The sequence below is a fragment of the Geotrypetes seraphini genome, chromosome 17, assembly GCF_902459505.1.
Source record: "Geotrypetes seraphini chromosome 17, aGeoSer1.1, whole genome shotgun sequence".
NCBI classification, from domain to species: domain Eukaryota; kingdom Metazoa; phylum Chordata; class Amphibia; order Gymnophiona; family Dermophiidae; genus Geotrypetes; species Geotrypetes seraphini.
In genome coordinates, this window is record NC_047100.1 from 21,305,772 (window position 1) to 21,332,418 (window position 26,647).

Here is a 26,647-nt window from a genome sequence, read left to right on the forward strand (position 1 = left end):
TGACATCAGAGGAATAGTCGACATTGGCGTGACAGCGGGTTGGGGGTTGTTGCTTGCTCCAGAAAGTTACAGAGGTATGGAGGGAAGTGAAGGGGCGGGGAAGTAGAGGGTGGAGAAGGAGAACAGGTGCCTCACCAAGACAGCACCCAGGGCAGACCGTTCCCCTCCCCTCACTTACTATGCTACTGGTTAAAAGGTCTAATGTTTAGGATTTACCTCCAAGCTGAAAGAGAGCACGACATCCGATTTAGACAGCTGATTTTCGTTCTCTTCTCCCATGTCGATAATAGAGGTGTTATGACCACGTTTCAACTTCTGTAACTTGAACTCTGATCCTCCTTTAGAAACAGGCATGCTCTCCAAGTTTGCCATCAGTAGATTCACAGATGACTTCAGCTCTTCAATATACATATTCTCCATTTCTTTTGATACAAATTTTGGAAACTTGCGTTCCTGCAAGATGCAAGAAAGAAGTGTCATCAAAAACGAAATTAAAAAAAAAAAATCCAAGAACATGAGGATGAGCTATTACAATAATATCATACAGGGGTAGGAACTTGATATACTGCCTTTCTGTGGTTACAATCAAAGCAGTTTATATATTACTAGTCTTTAAGCCCGTTACATTAACGGGTGCTAGAATAGATGTCTTTCTTTCATTCTGTCTCTCTACCTCCTGCTGTATTTCTCTCTCCCTGGCTCCCTTTCTCTTTCTGTCCCTCTTCCTGCCCCTATGCCTTTCTTCCTTTCTGTCACCCTCCCTCCCGCTGTCTGTCTTTCTTTCCATCTATCTGTCTCTCTCCCTACTCCCTATGTAACATTCCCTCCCCCAAATATATATATTTATTTTTTATTTTCCTTTGAAGATCTAGAAAGATTCATGAAAAGTTCCATCAAAACAAAATCAAGCTGAAATGTGCCTAATTTAAATGCAACCTACGATTGTCCGCCTGCCTGTCTCTTTAGGGAAGTCTATCTGTGCCCAAACGTAAATAAAATAGCACACTTTAGAATTTGTTTGAGAAGGTGCCATTACTGTGTAAAACAGTTTTGTGCATGGTGTACCAAAAATTGAACTGGGATAACCGGCTTTCAAAGGGGAACACTGATAGCAGAGGATCTAACTATGCCCTCAGAAATATATCTCAACCAGACCCCATCAGAAAGCATTGTTAATGCAACCTCATTGGAACTATTGATTTCCTTTCCTTTCCATTCCATTCCTCTGAAAACGTTTGAGAATTCATAGTTATTAAATGATGCATCATCTTTTTAGTTTGGTTTTTTTTTGGGGGGAATACATTTCTGAAGTTGAATGTGGATTCTTTGTTCACTTCATGAATCATTCTGATGTGTGATACTGTGTAAAGTCTGTAATGCTCAGAAAGTCAAACGGATGACAAAGAATGCACCACTTAATGCATGCACAGTTCTCGTGAAATAGATTCTTAGGGCCTGTTTTACAAAGCTGCGCTAGCGGCTGCAGCGCGGTATCGGCCCCGAAGCCCATAGAGATTTAAAGGGCTTTGAGGTTGTTGCTGTGCGGCTTTGTAAAACAGGCCCTTAGTATCTAGGACTCAAAACGTATGGAGAGATCAGTGTATTGAACACAGACCTCTTGCAAATGGCACTTTCGCACAACTATTTTTTTCTGATGGACCATATAAAAGTCCAATTACAGCATGCCAGGACATCAAAGGTTTGGGGTGGGATCCTGCCAACATCTTGGTGAAGAACAATAGGCTATCTTCGCAATTAGACAACCCTTTTCAACTCCTCAGCATTTTCCATCAGTCAGGGCTATACATAGAAATGCTTCCCATTCACATGTAAAACTTCTAATTATTATTCCGTAATGTGGTGTTTTATTCCACAAATTAGAAAAATGTTCTGTTCAATTTGCAGAATGGCCCATCTTGTCAAAGAATAATTCAATGCTAACCAAGAGATTTCTTGTAAAAACCATTGTATGTAATAGAGACATAACAGATTGGCTTACTTACTTCCCAAGAACATCTAGTGAATGTCAAAGATACTCTTAATAGATATTTGTGCTCATTTTGAAAGCACATAAACTCACAAAGTTACATAATAACATATGTAACTTTGCAAGTCTACTGTATGTGTTTTGAAAATGAGCCTCATTGTCAGTAAACAGAAATCCATTCCATCTTATTTCAAAGGGTTGATTTTTAAGTACCTTTCATTTATATGATACTTCCTTTTGGGGTAAGCCCGTCCAGCCATCCATCTGTCTGTCCACAACTGTTTGTTTGTGTGTGCAAATAAACAGATGCGTAGGGCTTCACTCCACTGTTCCCGCTAAGCTGAGCAGGAGTCCTCTAACTGCATTGCTACCAGTGGGAGGTGTTGTTTCAATATTGTGTTTTCAATGGCTAGAAACTAGTGCTGCGCGATTCAAGGAAAATTTTTTAAATTGGATTCAATTTGGCCTATTGAATCGATTTTTTGATTCAATTCAATTCACTTTTCCTACCCAATCAGGTGTTTTTTGTTTTTTTTTCCAAATGGCCTGGCGGGTTTATTTTTGTAGCCTCTTCAACCACCGCCTTTGCCTTCTCCAACCCCACATTGGTGCTGTGGTGTAAATAAAACAAAAAACACTTTTCCTCTCTCTGTTAGATCCTAGCTCGCTGTCTTACACCAGCTCTGGCAGCATACAACTGCCAAATCTGACATATTGTAATCACAAAATAGAAAATATATTTTTTCTACCATTTGTCGTCTGGTCATTTTATTATTCAAATCATGTTGATCCCATACTCTAGGGTAGGGAAAGGGCTGTGGCTCATTGGTAGAACTGCTGCCTCTGCACGCAGAGATTGTGAGATCAAATCCCAGTGCTTCTCATTGTGACCCTGGGAAAGTAACTTAATCCCCCGGTGCCCACCACTTTGAATATCAGCTTTAAATGCCAAAACCATAAAAAGGTGGTAAAGAAGTCCTCTTTCTGTTTGTCATCTCTTAACTCGCTCACCAGGGTCTCCTGCCCATTTGCCATTTTCTTCTTTCTCTGTGCTCACCATCCACCTTCCTTCTCTGTACCTTCCCTTACACTGCCATATCCAACATTTCTGTTTCTTTCCCACCATCTACCATCTCTCTCTCGCCCTGCCTTGTGCCCTGGGTCAAACCTCTCTATTCCCCTCCATGTAATATATCTCCCTTCTGCCCCTCCATTATCATGTGCAATATTTCTTTCTCTCTCCCCATGCACTCTCTCTCCCTATCCTCCACCCTATGTCCAACATTTATTCCTCTCTCTTCTCCATTCATGTCTCCCCTCCCCTCCACCATATACAGGACCCCTTCTGACCCCTTTCTATCTCTGTTGCATCTCCCTTCCTCTCCTCCACCCCATGTACAACAATTCTTCCTCTTTCCTCTCCTCTCTCCCCCATGTGTATCAGCTGTCCATCCCTCACATCCCCCTGAGCAACAGCTTTCCATCCTTCCATTCCTCTATGCAGCGCCTCCTGACTGACCCCCCCCCCCTTTCCGGGCCTCTTAAAGTAGCACCTCTTAAAATCATGATGGTGGTAGATAGCTGGCAGAGGCAGCACAGTGAACAGGCTGCTCGCGGCCTGCCACACCAGGGCTTCCCTCTGCCGCATTATCAGTGATGTGGCAGAGGGAAGGCCCTGGCAGGGCAGGCCAGGAGCAACCTGTTCAGAGCACTGCCTCTGCTGGTCAGTCACCACCATTCCTGGCCAGTCACCACTGTTGCTGAATCAGTGAGACTGATATTTTTTATTTTTTTTTTAGAAAACAAATCGATTTAAAATCGATTCACCAAAGTGAATCAGTGAATCGATTCAAATCGGCAAATCGGGCAGCACCACTAGAGACATGCAGGTTCCCTGGAGTCCTGCAGAACTTGCTTGTCTTTCACTAATGAAATGTGATGATGAAACAGCACTCCCTCCCCCTCCCCACTAGTAGAACCGTAGGTGGAGGTCTCCCACTCAGCTTAGAGAGAACAGTGCTTCACTCTTGCCAGAAAGAACCAGTCAGAGTAGCAGCATGAGCAGTCCTCAGTTCCCACCAGTAAGGGAACCGGAGCAGGACTTTTCAGGTTTAGTAAAAGATTTTTTTCTTTTTGGGAGGGGGGGGTTAAACTCTTTTTTTTTTACACTTTGATCTCTGCTACTACAGACAGCATGCTCAGGTAGTTCAGTGAACCTTCAAAGCTTGGATATTTGAAGGGCTTTCTCCTGTCTGGTGCACTCTCTATGCTTCTTAGTGGGGAGCGTGTGGCACAGTGGTTAAAGCCCATGACCCTGGGCAAGTCGCTTAATCTCCCCATTGCCCCAGGTACATTAGATAGATTGTGAGCCCACTGGGACAGACAGGGAAAAATGATTCAGTACCTGAATGTGAACCACTTAGGCTATAAATACTAAAATACATGCAATAAATTGTTGACTCGCTCAGGAGTAGTAATCATTTTCCCTAGCAGGAACTCAGCACCTACTCAACAAGCTCCTTACCTAGGTCCAATAGTTCCAGGAATCTGACCCAGAAGTGCAAAGCTACAATGCCCATCTCTGCGACTCAAGCTATAGAATAAGTCCTCAAGCTGGTCTCTTTTTTGTTGCTGTTTTTGTCATGGTAGTGTTAAATTACAGTCAAGCAAAAGTCTTACATTAGAAGGGTTACAGTATAATTGAAGTGGAGGTCATTTTGGCTCTATAAAAAGCTATTCCAAGTGCTCACAGATATGAGTCATTAAAATGCATGTTCCATAAAATCCTCATTGTTTTAATTATGCTCAGTTCATTTTGATTATTAACTTCATAAAAGTCCATACTGCGCCTGGAAATGAATAGCAGCCCATAAAACTATCACACAGAAAAAAAAATATGCTTCCCAGACCCCCCCCCCAAAAAAAATATAAACATGCCAACTCAAGCATTCACAAAGACATAGTGGTGGCTAATTTAGCAGCGTATGCTGCACAGTAGACTGTGACATATACAGCAGTGATTCCCAACCCTGTCCTGGAGGAACACCAGGCCAATCGGGTTTTCAGGCTAGCCCTAATGAATATGCATGAGAGATTTGCATATGATGGAAGTGATAGGCTTGCAAATTTGCTTCATACATATTCATTAGGGCTAGCCTGAAAACCCAATTGGCCTGGTGTTCCTCCAGGACAGGGTTGGGAACCACTGACATATAGCACTGGGCTGACAAAACCACCAAAGTGTGAGAAGAATGAATGTTCTATTTTAGGATACATTATGGCTGAAGATGCAAAGCATATTATTTTCTTGGAGTATTCAGTAGATTAAGGTTTTGGGGGGGGTTCTTTTCATTTTTTTGGTGTGTGATTTTTTTTTTTTCATTTTTAAATGGGTTATTTTTCCCATTTCTTTAAATTGTAAAGAAATAAAATAAAATCTACAAAAATGATGGGTTATCACAAGTGTCAGCTCCCCTTACCACCATCATAGTTTAACTGTCCCCCATCTAGGCTTGGTGCCAGTACAATCCTCCAGGCCCTTATTTGGCAGCATGACTCCTAGCAGTAGTAAAGTAAGACAACCACTAGGGGGATTTTGGTGTCAGTTTGAAGCCAGGCACCAGTGGGTCAGGAGAGACTGGATATCTATAAAATTGTCCTTTGGATGTCTGAACACCAATTTTCAGATATCCAAAACACAAATAGGACTTTTAAAATAAGCACCAAAATGACTTGTTCAGGGTATGCTACTGGAGGACGTCAAATTTGACTGCTTGTATCTCTGGAGAGCGACTAGAATGGTTGAGGGGCTGGAGGAGTTGCCGTGAAGTGAGAGATTGGAGAGACTGGGCCTCTTCTCCCTTTAAGTTTTAAGTTTTTAAGTTAAGTTTAAGTTTAAGTTTATTAGGTTTTTATATACCGCCTATCAAGATTATCTAAGCGGTTTTACAATCAGGTACTTAAGCGTTTTCCCTGTCTGTCCCGGTGGGCTCACAATCTATCTAACGTACCTGGGGCTATGGAGGATTAAGTGACTTGACCAGGGTCACAAGGAGCAGCGCGGGGTTTGAACCCACAACCCCAGGGTGCTGAGGCTGTAGCTTCAACCACCGCGCCACACACTCCTCCTTGAAAAGAGGAGACAGAGGGGACATGATCGAAACATTCAAAATACTGAAGGGAATAGACTAAGTAGATAAAGACAGATTGTTCACCCTCTCCAAGGTAGGGAGAACGAGAGGGCACTCTCTAAAATTGAAAGGGGATAGATTCCGTACAAACGTAGGGAGGTTCTTCTTCACCCAGAGAGTGGTAGAAAACTGGAACGCCATTCCAGAGTCTGTTATAGGGGAAAACGCCCTCCAGGGATTCAAGACAAGGTTGGACAAGTTCCTGCTAAATTGGAACGTACGCAGGTGAGGCTGGACTCATTTAGAGTACTGGTCTTTGACCTGGGGGCCGACGCGTGAGTGGACTGCTGGGCACGATGGACCACTGGCCTGACCCAGCAGCGGCAATTCTTATGCTCTTATAATAATCAATGAAGCAAAAATACAGGTGTATTTTTAAAAGTATAGTACATGTGTATAATCTGTGTGACATGGCCCATGCTTCACCCTAACTCCACCCTAGAACATGCCTTAACATGCATTATATAAAAGTCTATTCTCACTGTTCATACTTTTAAGTTTGAATTTTATTAGTGATTTCACATACATCTTAATTGGACATTCATCTACCTGGTTTATCTTTATTGTTCTACTGTGAAACTCATAGATATTCAGCTATTGTTATTAATTGAAAACTCAATAAAATTTCATGGAAAAAAAAAACCTACCAGGGGGATTTTATAAAAGATCTCATATACATGTAAAAAGCAGGCTTTTTTTTGAGGGGGCATTTAGGGGTATTGAGTTCCGGCACCTTTTCCATTATCTTGATAAAAAATGATCCATGTTTTCCAAGTATCAACACAAAACAACTTAACTCCAGCAGTTCTGCAGTGGAGAGTAAACAACTAAACAAAAAAAGGAAAACAGCAGAGATGATGTACCTGATTCAGGAACTTTATTGAAGACAAAAGACTATTGTTTACCACAATGTGGTTCTCAATATTAGAAACCGAGTTTCGATGAAACTTCTTCCTCAGGGGTCCAAAATGTCATAAAACCTCCATCACGGAAAACCATAAGAAATGCAGCTGAATTGTACCAGCGTGGTTGCGGGAGTAGAAGAAGTCCTATATATAAGTCTCTGAGGCCCATCGCCTTTGTTAAAAACTTAGTACTTTTTGTGTGCTAATTCTTTGGGTGATTTTTGTTTTTGTTGATATATTTTGAACACCCGATTTTGTATTTGTGTGAACAATAATAAAGGCTCCCAAGACCCACCCACTCTGTCCTTTTTCTCTTCCTTTACGCTACTAGAACTCTAGTTTTCTTTTCACTTTCTCCTGCCAGCTGATCATTCTTTGTGTTATGTTTGTAGAAACAATGTTAAAATGAGGAAATGAACATCATCAATCTCAAAAGACTTACGCTTACCCTGGCAATCTGATCGGCCATCTGAAGGCGTCCATCTAACTCACGCCTGATTTGTGCTGCTTGCTCATCTGGGTTATCCAGCTAGAGGTAAAAAAAAAAAAAAAAAATGAAAAGCAAATTTTCACATGTAGAAGTTTGTCTGTTGAGGGTAGTAAAATTAATCACTCATTTGTAGACTTGTTGAGTAAGTATCTTATTTAGGGGTCCTTTTACTAAGGAGCGCTAATCAATTTAGTACGTGCTAAATGCTAAGGTGCCCATAGAATATAATGGATGCCTTAGCATTTAGCACGTGCTAAATCAGTTAGCGTGCCTTAGTAAAAGGACCCCTTAGTTTACAATTATGTACATTTGTTTATTTATTAACTGCATTTACAAAAATCAACCAAGATGCAGCTTGACATAAAACTTACTCTTTTGGTTAACAGCATAGCAATAATAAATCAAATATGAGCATATATATAATCAATGTAGTATCTGGATATTCTGTGGCAGCCATTATTTGTATAGTGCTTCTGAATAACGGAATTGTTTTGTCAGTGGTGTGGGCATTTAAAAAAGAAGATGGGATGATTATCAGGGGTAAGAAAACTGTATACAGTATTTAAGGTCAAATTAAGTCAATAGCAAGCCCAAAGCAAAAGAAGAAATAGTATAGAAGAGAAAAGAAAAGAAACGAAAGCTTTAGCAGAGTTCTCCATAGTATGATGCAAAGCAGTCCTTAACACCAGAAGGTCCTGTTGCTTGCACAGCCTGCATTTGAGATTCAAGGGTCATCAAACAAGACTCAACAGACAGATTATTAACCAGGTCTTCAAGTTTGTCTATAGTCTTTAGAAAAGTCACCAAAATGAACAATGGAATCCTTCAGCATTGATTCAGTCTGTGTAACACTTTCCAATTGCCAGCGACAAGATATTTTCAACCTCAACAGCAACTCCTTGAGGAAATGTCACACCTTTAAGTAAAGAAATAGATACAACTTTGCTGTATGCAGATAAGATGTTTGAAAGATATTTTTATGAATGTTTACAGCTTGGAAACCGTTTAGAAATTAGGCAGTATACAAATGTTTTAAATAAATAAACTTTAATACCAAGGGAACCCTGTGGATCTGTAGCTGCCAATACAGAATGACTGGACTCGCCAAATGAATCCCTTATGTTCTATCATAATGGGGAGACCCTAGAAAATGGTGGAGGAATTGTTTGGCAGGAGCTCAGAGCCACTTCTAGCCCAGGCAAGGAGCCTGATATTTCCCCTGCCTTGAAACCCATAATTGTACCAACTTCCACAAGTTTTTCTTTTGGACCCAATGTAACTTGAGTAGGAGCACCTGTGTTTTTAATCTTCCCCTTTATCTAACCCGTATTGTCCTATCCAATTTCCTCAGCAGGGTTCCACTCTTCTAGTCTCTTCTGGGCTCCTAGGTTACACCTCGATTCTAACAAATTATGTCCTATTGGAAACTATCGGAGGGACCTACCTAGACACTACAAGGTCTACCCACTGCATTCAAACACAAACCCACTCACTCACTCAAACACTAAATCAACACACAGTGAACCAGAAAAGAAAAAAAGTGGAGAAAAAGCCTCAGTTCGTCTTCATATGGTAAAAAACTCCACTTGTAAATCACAAACAAGTAAGGTCAAAAATGTATCAGTCCAATCAGCAGCGAGAAACACAACAGTAGCCCTCATAGGAACCACCTCAAAGGAATTTAAGCACGCCAAATTACAATACTTCAAAAAGTGTGAGTAAAGCAAGCAGCACATATACGAGTCTCAAACACTGTCAATGGCAAGCAGGAAATAACAAATACTTAGCTGCACACGGTATCCAGGCTGTCTTTCATGCATCAAAAAAGTGCAAGCCTGCCCAGCCCCGCAGCCACTCCTTCCCGATGGGGAAACCTCCGTTTCGCTGAGCTGTGTCAGGGGAACGATTCCAGCCTACTCCACCAACGACCGTAGAGGCTCTCCAAGTGCTCCAACTGCTCACATCCAAAAACATAGAAGCTGAACGTCTTCAAAAGGGAGTCCAGACTCCTCCCACTTCCTGTCAGACCAATCCTGAGTCAGCCTCAGCCAAAAAACGCCGCCCACTCAATCCAGGCATTCAGCCCAGCTGGGTGAACAGTCTGCAGATTGTAGATCCATCTCTGTTCCCTCTGACGTAACTGACGTCCTCAGTCACCATGTCTCACAGAGCAGGGAAGATGATCAATCACCACACAGCGCAGTGAACTGAAAACATGTTGGGCTTCAAGGCAATGCACCACAAGGGGTTCCTCCACTCTCCTAGTATGTATACAAGACTTGTGCTCCAGTAATCTGACCTTCAGTTTCTTTGAGGTCTGTCCCACATATAACATAGGTTACACCCCTGTGAAATGTTAATAGCATTCCTCCAGCTCAGCAGATATCAGCAGGTCAGGCCCACCCCTAACATAACATAAGAACATAAGAATAGCCTTACTGGGTCAGATCAATGGTACATCAAGCCCAGTAGCCCGTTCTCACGGTGGCCAATCCAGGTCACTAATACCTGGCCAAAACCCAAAGAGTAGCAACATACCATGCTACCGATCCAAGGCAAGCAGTGGCTTCCCCCATGTCTTTCTCAATTACAGACTATGGACCTTTCCTCCAGGAAATTGTCCAAACCTTTCTTAAAACCAGATACACTATCTGCTCTTACCATAACCTCTGGCAATGTGTTCCAAAGCTTAACTATTCTCTGAGTGAAAAAATAATTCCTCCTATTGGTTTTAAAAGTATTTCCCTGTAGCTTCATCAAATGTTACCTAGTCTTTCTAATTTAAGATGGAGTGAAAAATCAATCCACTTGTACCTGTTCTATTCCACTCAGGAGTTTGTAAACTTCAATCATATCTCCCCTCAGCCATCTCTTTTCCAAGCTGAAGAGCCCTAACCTTTTTAGTCTTTCTTCATACGAGAGGAGTTACATCCCTTTTAAAATCTTGGTTGCTCTTCTTTGAACCTTTTCTAATGCTGCTATATCTTTCTTGAGATAAGGAGACCAAAATCGAACGCAATACTCAGGTGAGATCACACTATGGAGCAATACAGAGGCATTATAACATTCTTAGTCTTGTAAACCATCCCTTGTTTAATAATTCCTAGATCTTGTTTGCTTTTTTGGCTGCCACCGCACATTGGGTGGAAGGTTTCATTGTATTGTCTACAATGACACCCAGATTTTTTTCTGGGGCACTAACCCCCAAGGTGGATCCTAGCATCCGGTAACTGTGATTTGGGTTATTCTTCCCAATGTGCATCACTTTGCATTTATCCACATTAAATTTCATCTGCCACTTGGATGCTAAGTCTTCCAGTTTCCTAAGCTGCCTGCAATTTTTCACAATCTGCATGCATTTTAACAACTTTAAATAGGGAGACATACAGATGGGAAAGGCTCCCCTTTACATGTGCAACTTAGAGAATACTGTAAATTATGCACGTCCAAGGTGCATTTAGGCCTCTAAATTTATGCAAACTTAATGGCTGCTGTAAGTGCATCAAGATTGGGTTACGCTATCGTATTTGATAACTGAACCAAACACACCTTGGTTCCATTACTAAATTGGCTCCTACCACATGGTCTAAGGGTACCCAACAGTAAGTGCTGGTTATAGACTTTTTCCCATATTGCCTGTCCTTTGGAAAGGGCAGATGACTGGGGGGAGGAAAAAAATCCCGCGAGATATTATTGGCTTCTTACTCTCATGTTCACCACTATAACTTAGATTGTGAGCCTACTAGGACAGAGAAAATATCTGTATATAACATGTAAACCATTTTGGTTGTACAACAGAAAGGCATCAACAATTTTATATTAACAATTTTGTAATGACCCACCTAGATTTGGGCAGCAAGAACACCTGTAAATTGGGGTATTCTAATCACATATAAGTGCAAATAATAATTGGTTTTCAGCCACACATTAGTCTATAAATACATGTCAATATTTGATGTCTCATACTTTTCCAATTAGCATTCACATAGGCAAGGTTGGTGCAGAATATGGGCAGTATATAAATACTATAATGTACAGGCCTACTTTTCCATATAGAATAGGGAAGGAAAAGGGAACATACCGTATACCAGCCTTTTGTGGCTTTGGCATTTCAAAGCTGACATTCAAGGCAGTGGGTACTGGAGAGGATTAAGTGACTTGCCCAGGGTCACAGGGAGCAGCACTGGGATTTGATCTCATCCAAAGTGGGTGCAGAAGCAGCAGCTCTACCAGTGAGCCACACTTTCCCTAAGCTCCACCTAGGCATTTTTTTGATACTTAAAACTAGGCACCACTTTTATTGATTTATACCCCCCTCCCCCCCCCCCCCCCCAAGCGACCAGTTTAGACCTGAACAACCTGACTGCTTGCAGTGCTTAAATTGTCCATCTCTATGAACTAATATGATCATCACAGGCACTAAACCAATTTTACTGTAGTCCAGAAAGGCTGAAAAATAGTGTAAAAGACAGCCAATATCTTAATGAAAAGTCTTAATACTTATTGGCTTGTTATTCAGGACTCCCGGGAAATATGCAGGCTGGATTGCTCGATACGGGCTATGTTTTGCCAAAGGGCCATGTCAAAAGAATCAAATATAACATCCAAACTTGGAAATAAACAAGAAAATTCCAAAATCTGTACGGCGGCAGGCCCCGGGTGATTTACACCTTCTGATGCATCATTTCCACTGCCTAACTCCCAAACTTTGCTTTCAGACTCCAAATACATTTTTAATTTGCTCCCACAGTAGGGATGATTTTTTTTCTTATGTTTAATTTTTTTCCCCCCTTTTCTCCTTTTCAGCAATAGTTCAAGATCAGTTCCCTGAAAGGCATACAAACTATCCCCCTCCCCTTAAAAGTTTTTTTAGCGCCAGCTGGCACGCTGAATGCTCTGCACTGCTCCAACAGTCTAGAGAGTTGCGCGGGGACAGAAATCCCACCCATCCCCGCCCGTCCCAGCCAGGATCCTCTCCGTCCCCACCCGTGCCCGTCAGGATCCTCTCCGTCCCCACCCATCCCCGCAAGGAATTATCTCCATCCCCGCCCGTCCCCATAAAAAGCAGCAATTACTTCTGACAGGATCATCAATTCCAGTTTCTTTTGTGTTTGCGCTGCTGTTTTCCTTGTGGAATCTCTTTGGTGGACCCCTTTTTTTGTTTTCTGTTCAGGTAATTCACTTATAAACCCCCCTCTTTTACTAAGGCTGACGTGTCCATTATATTATATGGACGAACCCTGCTTCCAAAGCCTTCCATCCCCGTGGGAGTCCCGTTGGCTAGATGGGGGTCCCTGTGGGAGTCCCGTGGGCCAGAGGGGGATCCCCGTGGGAGTCCCGTGGGTTAGGGGGGATTCCCACGGGACTCCCGCGGGAACCGCAGGATTCCCGCGATCCCCATTCTCGTGCAGAACTCAACAAGAGTCTTAGAGTTCTTATGAGTGGCGTAGCAACGCAGAGCATTCAGTGTGCCGGCCGGCGCTAAAACCCTCTCACGCAGTTTTGTAAAAAGGGGGGCTATATTTGTACCTGCATCGCATTGCACTTGTCTTAAATTTCATCTGTTGTTAAGAACCCCAGCTCGGCAGTCTCACATGATCCTCCTGCAATCCCTTACATTCTATTCACGTTCTAAACATTATGAGTAATTATATCATTATAAATTACATCCTAAAGGTAATTACATTGTGTGGTTAATTGTTTTACTAAATCTCATCCTATCACGTGCCGAAGGTACGAAGTGACTGCTCATTTCACTGATGCATAGAATAAAAGGACTCACACTGCTACCCAAACACTGCAATATAGCAGGTGAGTGATGGCAAAAAATTAATTAGCCCATCTAGTCTGACTAATTATCTTCTCCACATTGCTGGACCTTGGAGCTTGTTTCAGTTTTCCGAGAGAAAGCGTATCCAACGTTGCCTGTAATCCCCCATATCAGCGTCTTTCAGCTTTGCACTGAAGGCACACCTAATTGGTCTAGTTTTCAGGATATCCATAATAAAAGTGCATGCGATACATTTGCATGCGCTGAAAACCTATAGATGCATATCCAGAATTTATATATTTATTATGGAAATCCTTAAAATCCAACTGACTAGGCATGCCTTTGGGAGAAGGTTGGGAAACACTGCTCTTGGGATGACCATATAGAGTAGTACTCTACACTTATCCCTTAACTCTATATGGTCACCCCAAGTTACGCACCAGTTTGGCACAGAACTTTCGATGTAGGTGATGTTCTACAAGATAGCACCTAAATGCTTTTGCGTGTAACTGTAAGGGGGCGTGCACATGGGCAGGGCAGGGCATGGTGAGCTGTGGCTAGATCACACACTTAAGCACAAAGGCCCCGATTCTATAAACGGGGCCTAACTTCTTGATGCCTAGGAGAGCAACTGCCAATCATCCACTAGGCTTTGTTTATAGAATTGCACCTAGCAGTGCCTAAGTGCCGGTAGGCGTTGAAACCTTAGATGCACTCCGTTTATGCTAGGGTTTTCTTGGCCTAAATGAGTATATCTAAGTTAGGTGTGTACCAGCCAATGCACCCTCTAAGGACTGGCCAGGTGCACATAAATTTTTTTCTGTGCGAACAATAAGTTCTAAAAAAATTTTTTCTGTTAGCAACAAGTTCTAAAAACCAGATTTGCTAGTATTTTTGTGAGCGGCCATGTAAAATCTGTGAACGAGGCTCCTAGAATGTATGAGCAATTGCTCATGTGTTCCACTTAGAGGGAACATTGCTATTAACGCCTTAGTCACACCACGCACAAAACACTACCCCAACCATGCCTACTTTTTGGAGGTGCCTTGGAGTAATGCCTACCTCAAATTGATAGGCGCCTATAAGCTAATTTATTGGACTGTTTTAACAGTGCTTTCCAATTAACAATACCAATTAAGCCTAAATGAATGTTAAGCATCTAGATTGACTAGGAGTACTGTTTATCGAAACTGGCCCAAAATTTATAGACTATTGTAAGTGCCAACATTTAATCACTAACATTTACACCTGTTTTTTATACGGTGTTAAGTGCAGTGGCATTGTAAGCCATGGGCACCGGCACCTTTCCTCCTCTTCGACCCCTTGCCACGTGCGCGCCTTCCCTTTGACACCCCAGAACCAAGCATCCAGCCCCGCCTTCCAATCTCCCCAACCCCTCCCACAAAATCCTGATGGCCTAGTGGGCTGGAGAGGTTTCCCTTAAAATCTGAATGCCCAGATACCATCATAGAATATTGACTTAGGACACAGATTTTTGGCTCCCTTTATAGAATTATCCACAATATGTTCTATGAAAATGGGTAAATTATTATGGAGGATTTCCTGTCCCCTAAACCTTCTCACACCGGATGATGCAGTAGGAGGTTGGGTCCCGGGGTAGTGGCGGCCGGAATCACTGCACAGTACACCCCCACTCTTCCCTGCCGCTTGAGCGTCCCTCTTTGCCACTCTTCCCCGATACTTAAGTGCCACTTGCCATCCACATACCTCTTGAAATGTTTACTGGCACAAGTAGCATCTCCCACCAGCCTCAGCTTCCTTTTTATGTCACGTCCTGGTCCTGTGACTATAAAGTGATGTCAGAAGGGAGCCGAGGCCAGCAAGTGGAAGATTCTGCTCGTGCCAGTGAACATTTAAAGAGGTATGCAGAGAGATGGAGAGGAGGAGAGGCGCTGGCACCCCACGTGAAGATGGCACCCAGGGCGGTCCATCCCCCCCTTATTATGCCACTAGCCGCTGAAAAGTTCTCAGCCCAATCAACAAAGTTGGGGCAGTCTCTATTGAGGGCTATACACTCAGTCTAACAATTTATCATTCTGTATTTTTCCAACAGAATGAAAAAAAGCAGAAAAACGCTGGATTAAGTGTATAGCCCTCAACAGAAACTGACCCAACTTTGTTGGTTGGGCTGAGAACCTTTCAGCAGCTCCTTCTATGGTGAATGATGCAATTCCGTAAATGTGATGAAGTGCATCCTAACAGCATCATTTGGTAGCCACTATGGTGCAGGCAGAAGGTCTTTGATGTGCAGATCCTGCATTTCATGACTGAAGGAGGAGAGGAAGTCTTGCTATGCAAAAGATAGGAAATAGGAACGTAAGAATTGCCATACTGGAATAGATCGAAGGTCCATCAAGCCCAGAATCCTGTTTCCAACAGTGGCCAACCCAGGTCCCACCAGACAGAAACCCAAAGAGTAGCAACATTCCAAACCTCATATTGTGATGTCATAATGCCTCATTCCACCAATGCCTAGAGCCAACCTCATCAGTGATGTCACAATGGCTTGATTGTCCTATACTTGGTTCACATAAGAACATAAGAATTCTCATACTGAGACAGACCGAAGGACCATCAAGCCCAGTATCCTGTTTATACTAGAGGCCAAACCAGGTCTCAAGTACCTCTGGGGGTATGGAGGAAAGAGACTTTGCAGCTACATGCCAGAGAATGCCTCTGGGGGTAGTTGCCACAGATGCTCAGGGAAGATGAAGAGAATAATGACTCATGTACCTGGGGGAGGAATTCTTTGGAAGGCAATTTTTATTATTCAGGAAAGGGGAAGGCGGTGCTCAAGGATTTGGGACGCAGGACACTTTTTTTTTACTGAGTTTTTAGAGAGAAGGGTCCCCTCTGATAAGCATTTTTATTGCAAGTTGTAATGCATAAATGTGCCCCCAAAGCTTTCAGGATGTAAGCACACTAGAATAATTCATAGTCTACAACAATAATTTATGAAACAAGGACACGGAGACCAGATGGAAAGCAGAGGGAACAGACAGTTAAATGCGGAAGAATATATATGTGCACATTGTACTGAAGGTCATAACAAGAGCAAAGCTGGCAATGTTGGGCCTTGCAGTAGAAAACTGAAGGGATAATATGTACCATGGCTCTGCTGCTGAACCTTTCCCTGCTTTTAACACTGTATATTCAATTTGTTTATTAAAACCAGTGCATGTACTATATGTTCAACAGAGCCCAAACATTCAGTAAAGATACAAGCCAATATCCTGTTAGGCTGGCAAAATTTTATCTTGAAAAAAAAACTCTGAGACCAATATTCAGAAGATCTGTCTGAGTGCAGAACCATTAGCAAATTGGCTGCCACGAGAACTCACAGCAGCCAATCAGTTAGCAGCTCTGTATGGGCAGAAGTCAAGGGAGGCCACGTCTGCTTGTGCAGAACTGCTAGCTGATTGGCTGCCGTGAGTTCACAGCAGACAATCGGCTAGTGGCTCTGCAAAGGAAGGTCGCTACTGCCACAATTCACCGCTGGACCACCAGGGATACTCAAAGTATGTGGAGGAGACAGGAGGGAGATAAAAATAATTAGAATTGGCTTGAACAAGAACCTGGAGGGATCCCTTCTATACTTGCCACCACTGGACCACCAGGTCTCATGGCAGGCCCAGCAGAGACCTGCAAACAGGTTTTGGACGAGAGGAGGGTCAGAGCTGACCCAAATATAAACTGAGACCTCAATTTTTAAGAACATAAGAATTGTCGCTGCTGGGTCCATCGTGCCCAGTAGTTCGCTCCCGCAGCGGCTCTTAGGTCAAAGACCTGGTTTAGCAGGAACTTGTCTAACTTTGTCTTGAATCCCTGGAGGGTGTTTTCCCTATTAACAGCCTACGGAAGACCATTCCAGTTTTCCACCACTCTCTGGGTGAAGAAGAACTTCCTTACGTTTGTACGGAATCGATCCCCTTTTAACTTTAGAGAGTGCCCTCTCGTTCTCCCTACCTTGGAGAGGGTGAACAACCTGTCTTTATCTACTTTGTTTTGAATCCCTGGAGGGTGTTTTCCCCTATAACAGCCTACAGAAGAGCATTCCAGTTTTCCACCACTCTCTGGGTGAAGAAGAACTTCCTTACGTTTGTACGGAATCGATCCCCTTTTAACTTTAGAGAGTGCCCTCTCGTTCTCCCTACCTTGGAGAGGGTGAACAACCTGTCTCTATCTACTAAGTCTATTCCCTTCATTATCTTGAACGTTTTGATCATGTCCCCTCTCAGTCTCCTCTTTTAAAGGGAGAAGAGGCCCAGTTTCTCTAACCTCTCACTGTACGACAACTCCTCCAGACCCTTAACCATTTCAGTTGCTCTTCTCTGGACCCTTTCGAGTAGTACCGTGTTCCTCTTCATGTACGGCGACCAGTGCTGGACACAGTATTCCAGGTGAGGGCGTACCATGACCCGGTACAGTGGCATGATAACCTTCTCCGATCTGTTCGTGATCCCCTTCTTAATCATTCTTAACATTCTGTTCGCCATTTTCGCCACCGCTGTACATTGCGCAGATGGCTTCATCGACTTGTCTACCAGTACTCCCAAGTTTCTTTCCTAGGGGGTCTCTCCAAGTACTGCACCGGACATCCTGTATTCGTGTATAAGATTTTTATTACCGACATGCATCACCTTACACTTATCCACATTAAACCTTATTTGCCATGTCACGGCCTATTTCTCAAGCATGTTTATGTGACGTTGCAGGTCTTCGCAATCCTTCTGTGTCTTCACTACTCTGAATAACTTCATATCATATGCAAATTAAATCACCTCGCTCATTGTACCAATTTCCAAGTCGTTTATAAATATGTTGAAGAGCACGGTTCCAAGCACTGAACCCTGCGGCACTCCACTCGTGACGCTTTTCCACTCCGATTATTGTCAATTTACCCCCACTCTTTGTTTCTTATCCGACAAGCAGTTTTTTTAATCCACGTGAGTATTTCACCCTCGATTCTATGGCTTGCAATTTTTCATTGATGCGGGACCTTGTCAAACACCTTCTAAAAATCCAGATATACAAAGTCAACTGGGTCGCCCTTGTCTATCTGCCTGCTAATTCCCTAGAAGAAGTGCAGCAAGTTTGTCAAGCAAGATCTTCCTTTGCTGAAGCCATGCTGGCTGGTCCTCATCAGATTGTGTCCGTCAAGATGGTCAATGATGCGATCCCTTTATCAGCGCCTCTACCATCTTTCCCGGTACAGAGCTCAGACTCACCGGTCTGTAGTTTTCCAGATTTCCCCTCGAACCTTTCTTGAAGATCGGCGTAGCATTCGCCACTTTCCAGTCTTCTGTAATCCTTCCCGATTTAATTGACAGATTGGTTATTAGTTGAAGCAGTTCAGCTATAACCCCTTTCAGTTCCTTGATTACCCTCGGATAAATGCCTTCCAGTCCAGGGGATTTATTGCTTTTAAGCCTATCAATCTGCCTGCATACCTCTTTCTAGACTGTTTTCCAGTCAGTTTCCCATCTTCGTTTCCTGTGTATAGCCTGTCGGCTTCCGGTATGTTGTGTATATCCTCTTCGGTTTATATTCAAGTATACTGTATATGGTAAAATCTATTTTTCTCCTTGGGATCTTGCCAGGTACTTGTGACCTGGTTTAGCCACTGTTGGAAACCTGATGCTTGGCTTAAAGGACCTTTAAGCCTTTCAAAGTATGGCATTCTCATGTTCTTATGTGAGTCAAGTATAAGACAATCAAGCCATTGTGACATTACTGATGAGTTTGGCTCTTAGGCACTGGTGGAATGAGGCATTATGACATCACAATCTTGGCACTGAAATGTCGCTACTCTTTGGTTTTCTGCAAGGTACTTGAGACCTGGATTGGCCATTGTTAGAAAAAGGATACTGGGCTTGATGAACCTTTGGTTTGTCCCAGTATAGCAACTTTTATGTTCTTATGACTGGTAAAAGCCCCTGAGAACCATTTTGTGCATCAGAGGCCAAGCTGCCTTGAAAATAAGACTAGCTATAACCAATCTTACTTGCACAAATAATCTTTTAATTATCTCCCCCATAATCGGTTTTGAGGTCAGCAGCACTAACCCTGAATTTCAGCAGCATTTGGTTGAAATTAGAGGCTAGCCCCAACTAAATGATTTAACCAGTGAGCGGCCGGCTAAAGCGCTTTGAATATCAGCCCTTTAGATTTTTTAATTTTATCCTTACTGACCAGATAACTTTAGTCACAGGGGAGGCCTTAAGGCAGGGGTGTCAAAGTCCCTCCTCGAGGGCTGCAATCCCGTCGGGTTTTTAGGATTTCCCCGATGAATATGCATGAGATCTATTTGCATGCACTGCTTTCACTGTATGCTAATAGCTCTCATGCATATTCATTGGGGAAATCCTGAAAACCCAACGGGATTGCGGCCCTCGAGAAGGGACTTTGACACCCCTGTCTTGAGGTTAACCAGCCAAATAAATTCAAAGCATTTTAACCAGAAAAGAGCTGCTGAATATGCAGGATATCTAAGTGGATAACTTTACCTTGAAGCAGACTCAGTTTCAGCTTGCAACATTAGTTTAACAAATAACATCCTAATTTACAAGAAGTTGGTTTTTCTAAATAACTTATACTTAGCTCTTTGGAATGTTGGTTTTTCCCAAAATTGTCTTAAGATGATTCCTAATAGAAGCACTTGAAATACAATTAACCCCCTTCCCCTTTTTACTAAAGCGCAATAGCAGTTATTAGCGCAGGAAGCTGCACTGAATGCTCTGTGCTGCTCCCGACGCTCATAGAGTTTCTATGAGTATCAGGAGCAGTACGGATTATTCAGAGCGGCTCCCTGTGCTAATAACCGCTATCACGGTTTAGTAAAAAAGGGGGTAAGTATCTGTGACAGCTAAAGGCAGCAATTCAGAACCAGTGATGTGATTTTTATTTATTCATTTGATATTCTGCCTATACAGCATACTATAGTATCAAAAGGCGGATTACATGTATGTGTGTATGTATGTATATATATATGTATGTGTATATATATGTGTGTATGTATATATATATATATATATATATATATATATATATATACACTAGTCTTTAAGCCCGTTATATTAACGAGTGCTAGAATAGATGTGTCTGTCTGTCTGTCTGTGTTTCTTTATCTCTCTCTCCTTGGCCGCTGTCTGTATCCTTCTGTCTCCCCCCCCCCCCTCGAGCACAGCTGTGTGCCCCCAGGACACACCTCCTACCCAAAGCAGCCCCCTTTCCCTCTCCCTAACTGTCTATCCATGGCCCTCTTGTCTTCCCCCCCCAAGCAAAGCTGTCTGTCCCCAGCACACCTCCCCCCCCCAAGTAGCCCCCTTTCCCTATCTCTCCATGGCCCCTTCTGTCTCCTCCCAGAGCAAAGCTGGCCCCAGCACACCTCCCCACCAAAGCAGCCCCCTTTCCCTCTCCCTCTCCATGGCCCCTTATGACTCCCCTCAGCACACCCCTCCCCCCAAAGCAGATCCCTTTCCCTTTCCCTCTCCCCCTGGCTCCCGGTATTGATCCCCTTCTTACCCTCCCCTCCATCCTGGCGTCTTCTGGCCTGCTCCTCTTCAAAGCAGCCTGCGATCTTGGTGGCCGGCTTTAGCGAACCTAGCAGGCCGCTCTCCAACTCAGTAGCACGTTCCCTCTGATGTGATCCCGTGCGTCAGAGGGAGTGTGCTACTGAGGTTGGAGAGCGGCCTGCAAGGTTCTTTAAAGCCGGCCACGATCGCAGGCTGCTCTGAAGAGGAGGATCAGCGGCGGCGGCGGCGGTGACACAGCGAGGACGCGGGCAGGCAGCGAGTGAGAGGCAGCGGCGAGTGAGGGCGGGCGGTGACACGCCGAGGACAGGGAGAGAGCACAGTTGCGCGCCTTCAGCCCCCGCATGCGCCGTGAGGTTAGAATGTTGCCACAGAAGCACACCTCACGGCGCCACACCTCACGAATTTTCGAGAGCCCATGCGCGCTCTAGCGTTTTATTATTATTGAGATATAGATATAGATATATATATATAAGCAGTAAGCATAATTATAACACATAAAATAAACAACCCATCAGGTGATTGACACTATGCACTTTAGATTCCTTCGCCTTCATAAATTTGGACAAAAAGCCATGCTTTCTATTTTTTTCTTAATATGAATGATTGGTGAACTACAGCACAAATATACTAGGAATGAGTTTGAGCAGCAGGATTACTGTGTAAATGCAGCATTTTTATATTGGAAATGTACAGCCTCGTAGCCTTTGATGTCACGTTTTCTCGTTTGGTTTTAGAGTTATGCCCAGGGGAAAGAGAACCACGGTACTAAGCTTCTGCTTAGAAGATTTATTATCTTCCAAATCCGAAGCCTGGGAGATTTCCAACTACAGCTCTTAAGTTCTGAGTGTCCAATGTACTGCAAACAGCTGCCTCGTGTCGTTCTTTGTATTGCTACAACAATATGGGACTTTTCAACTTGTTTGCATTCTTTGTTGGTGAAGAGCAGAAAATTTTGCTTTAAGACAAACAAAACAAACCTGTGGGGTCTGACTTTCAAGCTGCCAACTAACAGCAAGTCATCAGAGATTCTTTGAATCATGCTTGTCAACACTGAAACACCAGGAGAGAAATTTGGAAGAGAAACAAGGGAGATGTTTTAATCTCCCATTGAAATGTGATGGAGTGAAGGCCTCATTTTAGAAGGCACCATAAATGTTTTGGCCAAATAAGAAGGAGCCGCTTGCTTAACAAGCAATAGCTGGCAATACTCTTTGAGCTTCTGTTTGGTTATTTAGGGTTTCCCACCGAGAACTGTAGCCCTCTATTCTTGTGCTGCATACATGGCCAACCATATGGAGATATTACTCCCTCTGTATTTTGTCTTATGCTACAAAACACACAGTTGGAATCGTTTGGGAGAACAGAGCTCTGCCTTGCAGATTCTCACTTTGGTGCCTAATTTTGGCAGGATTAAACCCATGGGATTTGTTGACCTAGTTGTGTCACTATAGTCTCTAGGACTACAAATACTACCTAGAGATGGCAGATAAAAAGAAAAAGCAGTTTGAGTAACAGCAATTTGGACTTCTTGACACGTCTATAATTCTTAGTGTGTGAAAAGCAAAGCTATCTATTACCTTCATGCAGCTCTTTGATATTATCCAGTCTGCTGACACGATGGCACCCTTTAAGGAAAAGGATTGCCATTAGGAACTCTGCAGTATGGGAGATGAATGCTATTTCTTCTTCCTTGAGCAGTTTAATCCTGTTATTAGTAGGAATGGCGTCACACTATTAATTGATGGGGTTTGTCGTAAGTGACAAAAATTGCAAATGAACAAAGACAGAAACACCACTATTTCTGTTTTTCATTCACAATTCAATCCACATGAAGAGGATGAATTACAAAAGGTTTCCCAAAAATGGAGAGGGGGGGGGGGAGTTAAGACAGATCTGTGATTTTAACACTTTTACATTGTCATTATGAATTTTAGATTCTTTCACTTCACTCGGCGCATTAATGACACCATAGACCTCTCTGATTTTGAACATAAGAATTGCCATCTTCGGATCAGACCTACGGTCCATCAAGTCCAGCGATCCTCACACGTGGAGGCCCAGCCAGGTGTACATCTGGCATAATTTTAGTCACCCATATCCCTCTATGTCTCTCGTAAAGAGATGTGCATCTAGTTTGCTTTTAAATCCTAGAACGGTGGATCCCGCAATAACCTCCTCTGGGAGAGCATTACAGGTGTCCACCACTCTTTGCGTGAAGCAGAACTTCCTGATATTTGTCCTGGACGTCCCCCCTTAGCTTCAGTCCATGTCCTCTTGTCCATGTCACATTGGATATTGTAAATAATTTTTTTTCTGCTCTGTTTTGTTGATTCCTTTCAGTATTTTAAAAGTCTCGATCATCACCCCTCGAAGTCTCCTTTTCTCAAGGGAGAACAATCCCAGGCTCTTAAGTCGTTCCTTGTATTCCAAGTTCTCCATACCTTTTATTAGTTTTGTTGCTTGTCTGTGCACACTCTCCAGCAGTTTTATATCCTTCTTCAGGTTGGGAGACCAGTGTTGGACACAGTATTCCAAGTGTGATCTGACCATTGTCCTATAAAGCGGCATTATAACTTTCTCCGATCTACTCATGATTCCTTTCTTTATCATGCCTAACATTCTATTTGCTTTCTTTGCCGCTACCGTGCATTGTGCCGACGGTTTCAGGGTCCTATCTATCAGTACACCCAGGTCCTTTTCTTGTTCGCTCTTACCCAGAGTTGCACCTGACATTCTATACTCGTGTTCCTTGTTCTTTCTGCCTAGATGCATTACTTTGCACTTTTCCACATTAAACTTCATCTGCTATTTCTCCGCCCATTTCTCTAACTGACAGAAGTCACTCTGGAGTTCCTCGCTATCCTTCTGCGATCTGATTGCCTGGCATAGCTTTGTGTCGTCTGCAAACCTGATGATCTCACTGGATGTTCCTTCTTCTAGGTCATTGATGAAAATATTAAATAAGATGGGCCCAAGTACCGAGCCATGGGGCACACTGCTAGTCACTTTCTCTCAGTCTGAGAACTTCCCATTTTTTGTTTTCCTGGATTCCTAATATGCCCTTGAAATTTCCCCAAAGGAAACACAGGAGCTTTTCAATTAAATGCTTAAGTGTTTAGTGGCCTATTTACAAAAAAAATGTGTTCATTAGCTAACATAACTTTAACTTCATGATAGACATTTGCAAAGAGCTTCAAAAATGGCTACTGTATATTAAACACATAAAAATATATCACAGCCTTGCAATTCTATATGTGAATATTAAATTAATTAAATTAGTTAGTGCTCAGACCCACAACCTATATAATGTTCAAGTGAGATAACTCAAACATAGGCTGAAATCAGACCAACATAGCACCAACAATGTCTGTACCACCATATGATGTTAAATAGTAGAAAAATAACAACAAATACTTATCTGCTGGTGGTAGTTGGAGCAAGCTGATGGGGTATCCAGCTACCAATGCCAGCACATCCATGCATGCTCAGTTCATGCATTAAATAGTGCCAGAGGCTAGAGCACCCACTGGCTTCCTCGCTTCTAGGGAAGCACATGCAAGAATTCTAGTGGTAAATCTCTTCAGTTGGAAGGGCTTCAGCATCCCTGCCAGCAAAGATATGATGAGGCAGCAGCAGCGGCTGGAGGGTGGGAAAGAGAGTAAATGCTTGTCCCTACCTCCAGTCCACCCCCAGGCTTAGGATTACCAGACATCCAGATTTCGCTAGACATGTCCTCCTTTTGAGGACGTGTCCATGGGTCTGGATGGCTTTTCAAAACCTGGCACTTTGTCCGGGTTTTGAAAAGAAATTGCATCGGGAGGGGGCATCTACGCATGTGTGGATGCAATGTAGTGACATCAAGCGCACGCACAGATGCTTTCCTGCCTGCTGAACAGGCAGTGGGGGGGGGAGGGGGAGGGGCAGAGCTGAGGGTGGAGCTGGGGTGTAATGGGGCAGGAATGGGTGGAACTTCAGGTCTAGGGGTCCAGATTTTACTGGCATAAAATCTGGTAACCCTACCCAGGCCCCCTCCAAAAGTAAGTTCTGGCCATATCCCTGTCCAATGTAAAGAGGTAGAGATCCTGATACTGCTAAACAAACAAACCCATAGCTATCTGTACACATAGAAGCACAACTTACACAGTGTTTTCTAGCAGTTCTGTACAGAATCATTTTGAGATTAGTTCATGTTCCTATAACCAAGCACACTGGCTTATTTTTACATCAAATGCTCATTAGCACCCCAGAAAGCCTTCTCTCTTAACAATCATGTTTCATGGCTGCTAAATTTAGAAACTGATATTTTGACTAGTTTGCATGCAGCACTATAGAATCTTATTAGCCTTAATTCTACTGGCTGAGGAAGGCGTTAAAGTAACAACCACATTTCCAAAGTAGATTTTTGTAACATTTTACCTGACTAAAGACCCAATGCCTGCTGAGCAGGCTGTTGATAGTGATATATTGTGCTGGATTGGCAAATGGGAAAATAATAGTTGATGCAAACATTTTTTCCCTCTACAAAATCCAGGAACTGCTATAAAGCCAGGATAAAGACAACTGTAAGTGAAAAACATGCCGGGTTTTGAAAAGCTATCCGGATCCCCAGACATGTTCTCCAAAGGAGGACATGTCCGGGAGAATCCGGACTTCTGGTAACCCTACCCTAGTTGCAAAACTGGCAAGGGATAGCGGTTTCTGTGACAGCTCAGGAAAAAGAAACATTTATGTTTGCCACATAAATGTGCATATTGGTGTTTCAGAACATACAGGTCTATGTACTTCTGAGTTTTTCTTCTTATCATCCTTCGTCTGGAACAATCTACCATTTTAATTCAGGTTCAAACAATCGTTCCCTAAATTCAAGGCCCTTTTAGAAGTTCATTTCTTTGACCAGGCTTTTGGCACATATCTAAAATGCCCCTGAGTTCTTCATAGCTCTGCATTGTCTTAAGAGTCGGGGAATGGACTGTTGGCCTTTACCTGTTTCTCCATATGCTTGATCTACGCTCTTTTCCATATTCTAACTCGCATTCTTTCCCCAATTTATAATTTTTATATTGTTTGTTTATCTCCCAACCTTATCGAGGGCGAATTACACACTTACATACAAAATATAAAATTACATATAACATACAGGTCACATCAACGACAGAGATCACTATAACAATAAAACAGTCTAGACTCTAGACCATAGAATACATCAGTGACCGGCACCCTGCACTCATAGTGTAAGCCACTATGGCCTGTGTTCAGTAATAGGGGGTAATCAAGTTTTTAATGAACATGTGCCAGAACACAAAGGTTTATGCGATATTTTAGACATTTATGTTTCTAAACTGGATGTTCCTGTCACACATAACCAGCACATAAACATTTATTTTTCCATGTACTTTATAAAAGGCTCTAAAATACTAGTGGAACTTGAGACATCCAGACCAATTTGTACATCCTTTCCAAAATCTGCCTACTTTATGTGGTGAAGTTAACCGAGCGCTGATCTGAATATTCTATTCCTTGGCCTGGTCATATGATTAGATCTGAGAACACAAAAGTCTTGAAGAAAGAAGAGCATTGGTAGCCCAGAAGAATCAAATAGGCAATAGAGATAGCAAGACCCCCTCCCCTTAACTTCAATGGAGATAACGGGCTCTCCATAAACAATGCATGTCAACCACTCATCCAAAAGAAATTTAGCGCAAACAGGCCTGGGGCTGAGGACAAATGCCTTCTTCTTCTCTCTCAACGT

At 42.9% G+C, this 26,647-nt stretch overlaps 1 protein-coding gene across 7 annotated transcripts in view; it reads right to left on the minus strand.

Annotated features, from left to right (window-relative positions):
• CADPS (calcium dependent secretion activator) overlaps positions 1-26,647 on the minus strand; it is a 447,229-nt gene that overhangs the window by 346,707 nt on the left and 73,875 nt on the right. For all 7 annotated transcript variants that reach the window (XM_033925902.1, XM_033925901.1, XM_033925899.1 and 4 more), the window contains exons 4-5: positions 7,531-7,611; positions 217-453 (exon numbers count right to left, since the gene is read on the minus strand). In XM_033925902.1, the coding sequence (XP_033781793.1) occupies positions 217-453; positions 7,531-7,611 (318 nt within the window). The remainder of the gene's footprint in view (positions 1-216; positions 454-7,530; positions 7,612-26,647) is intronic.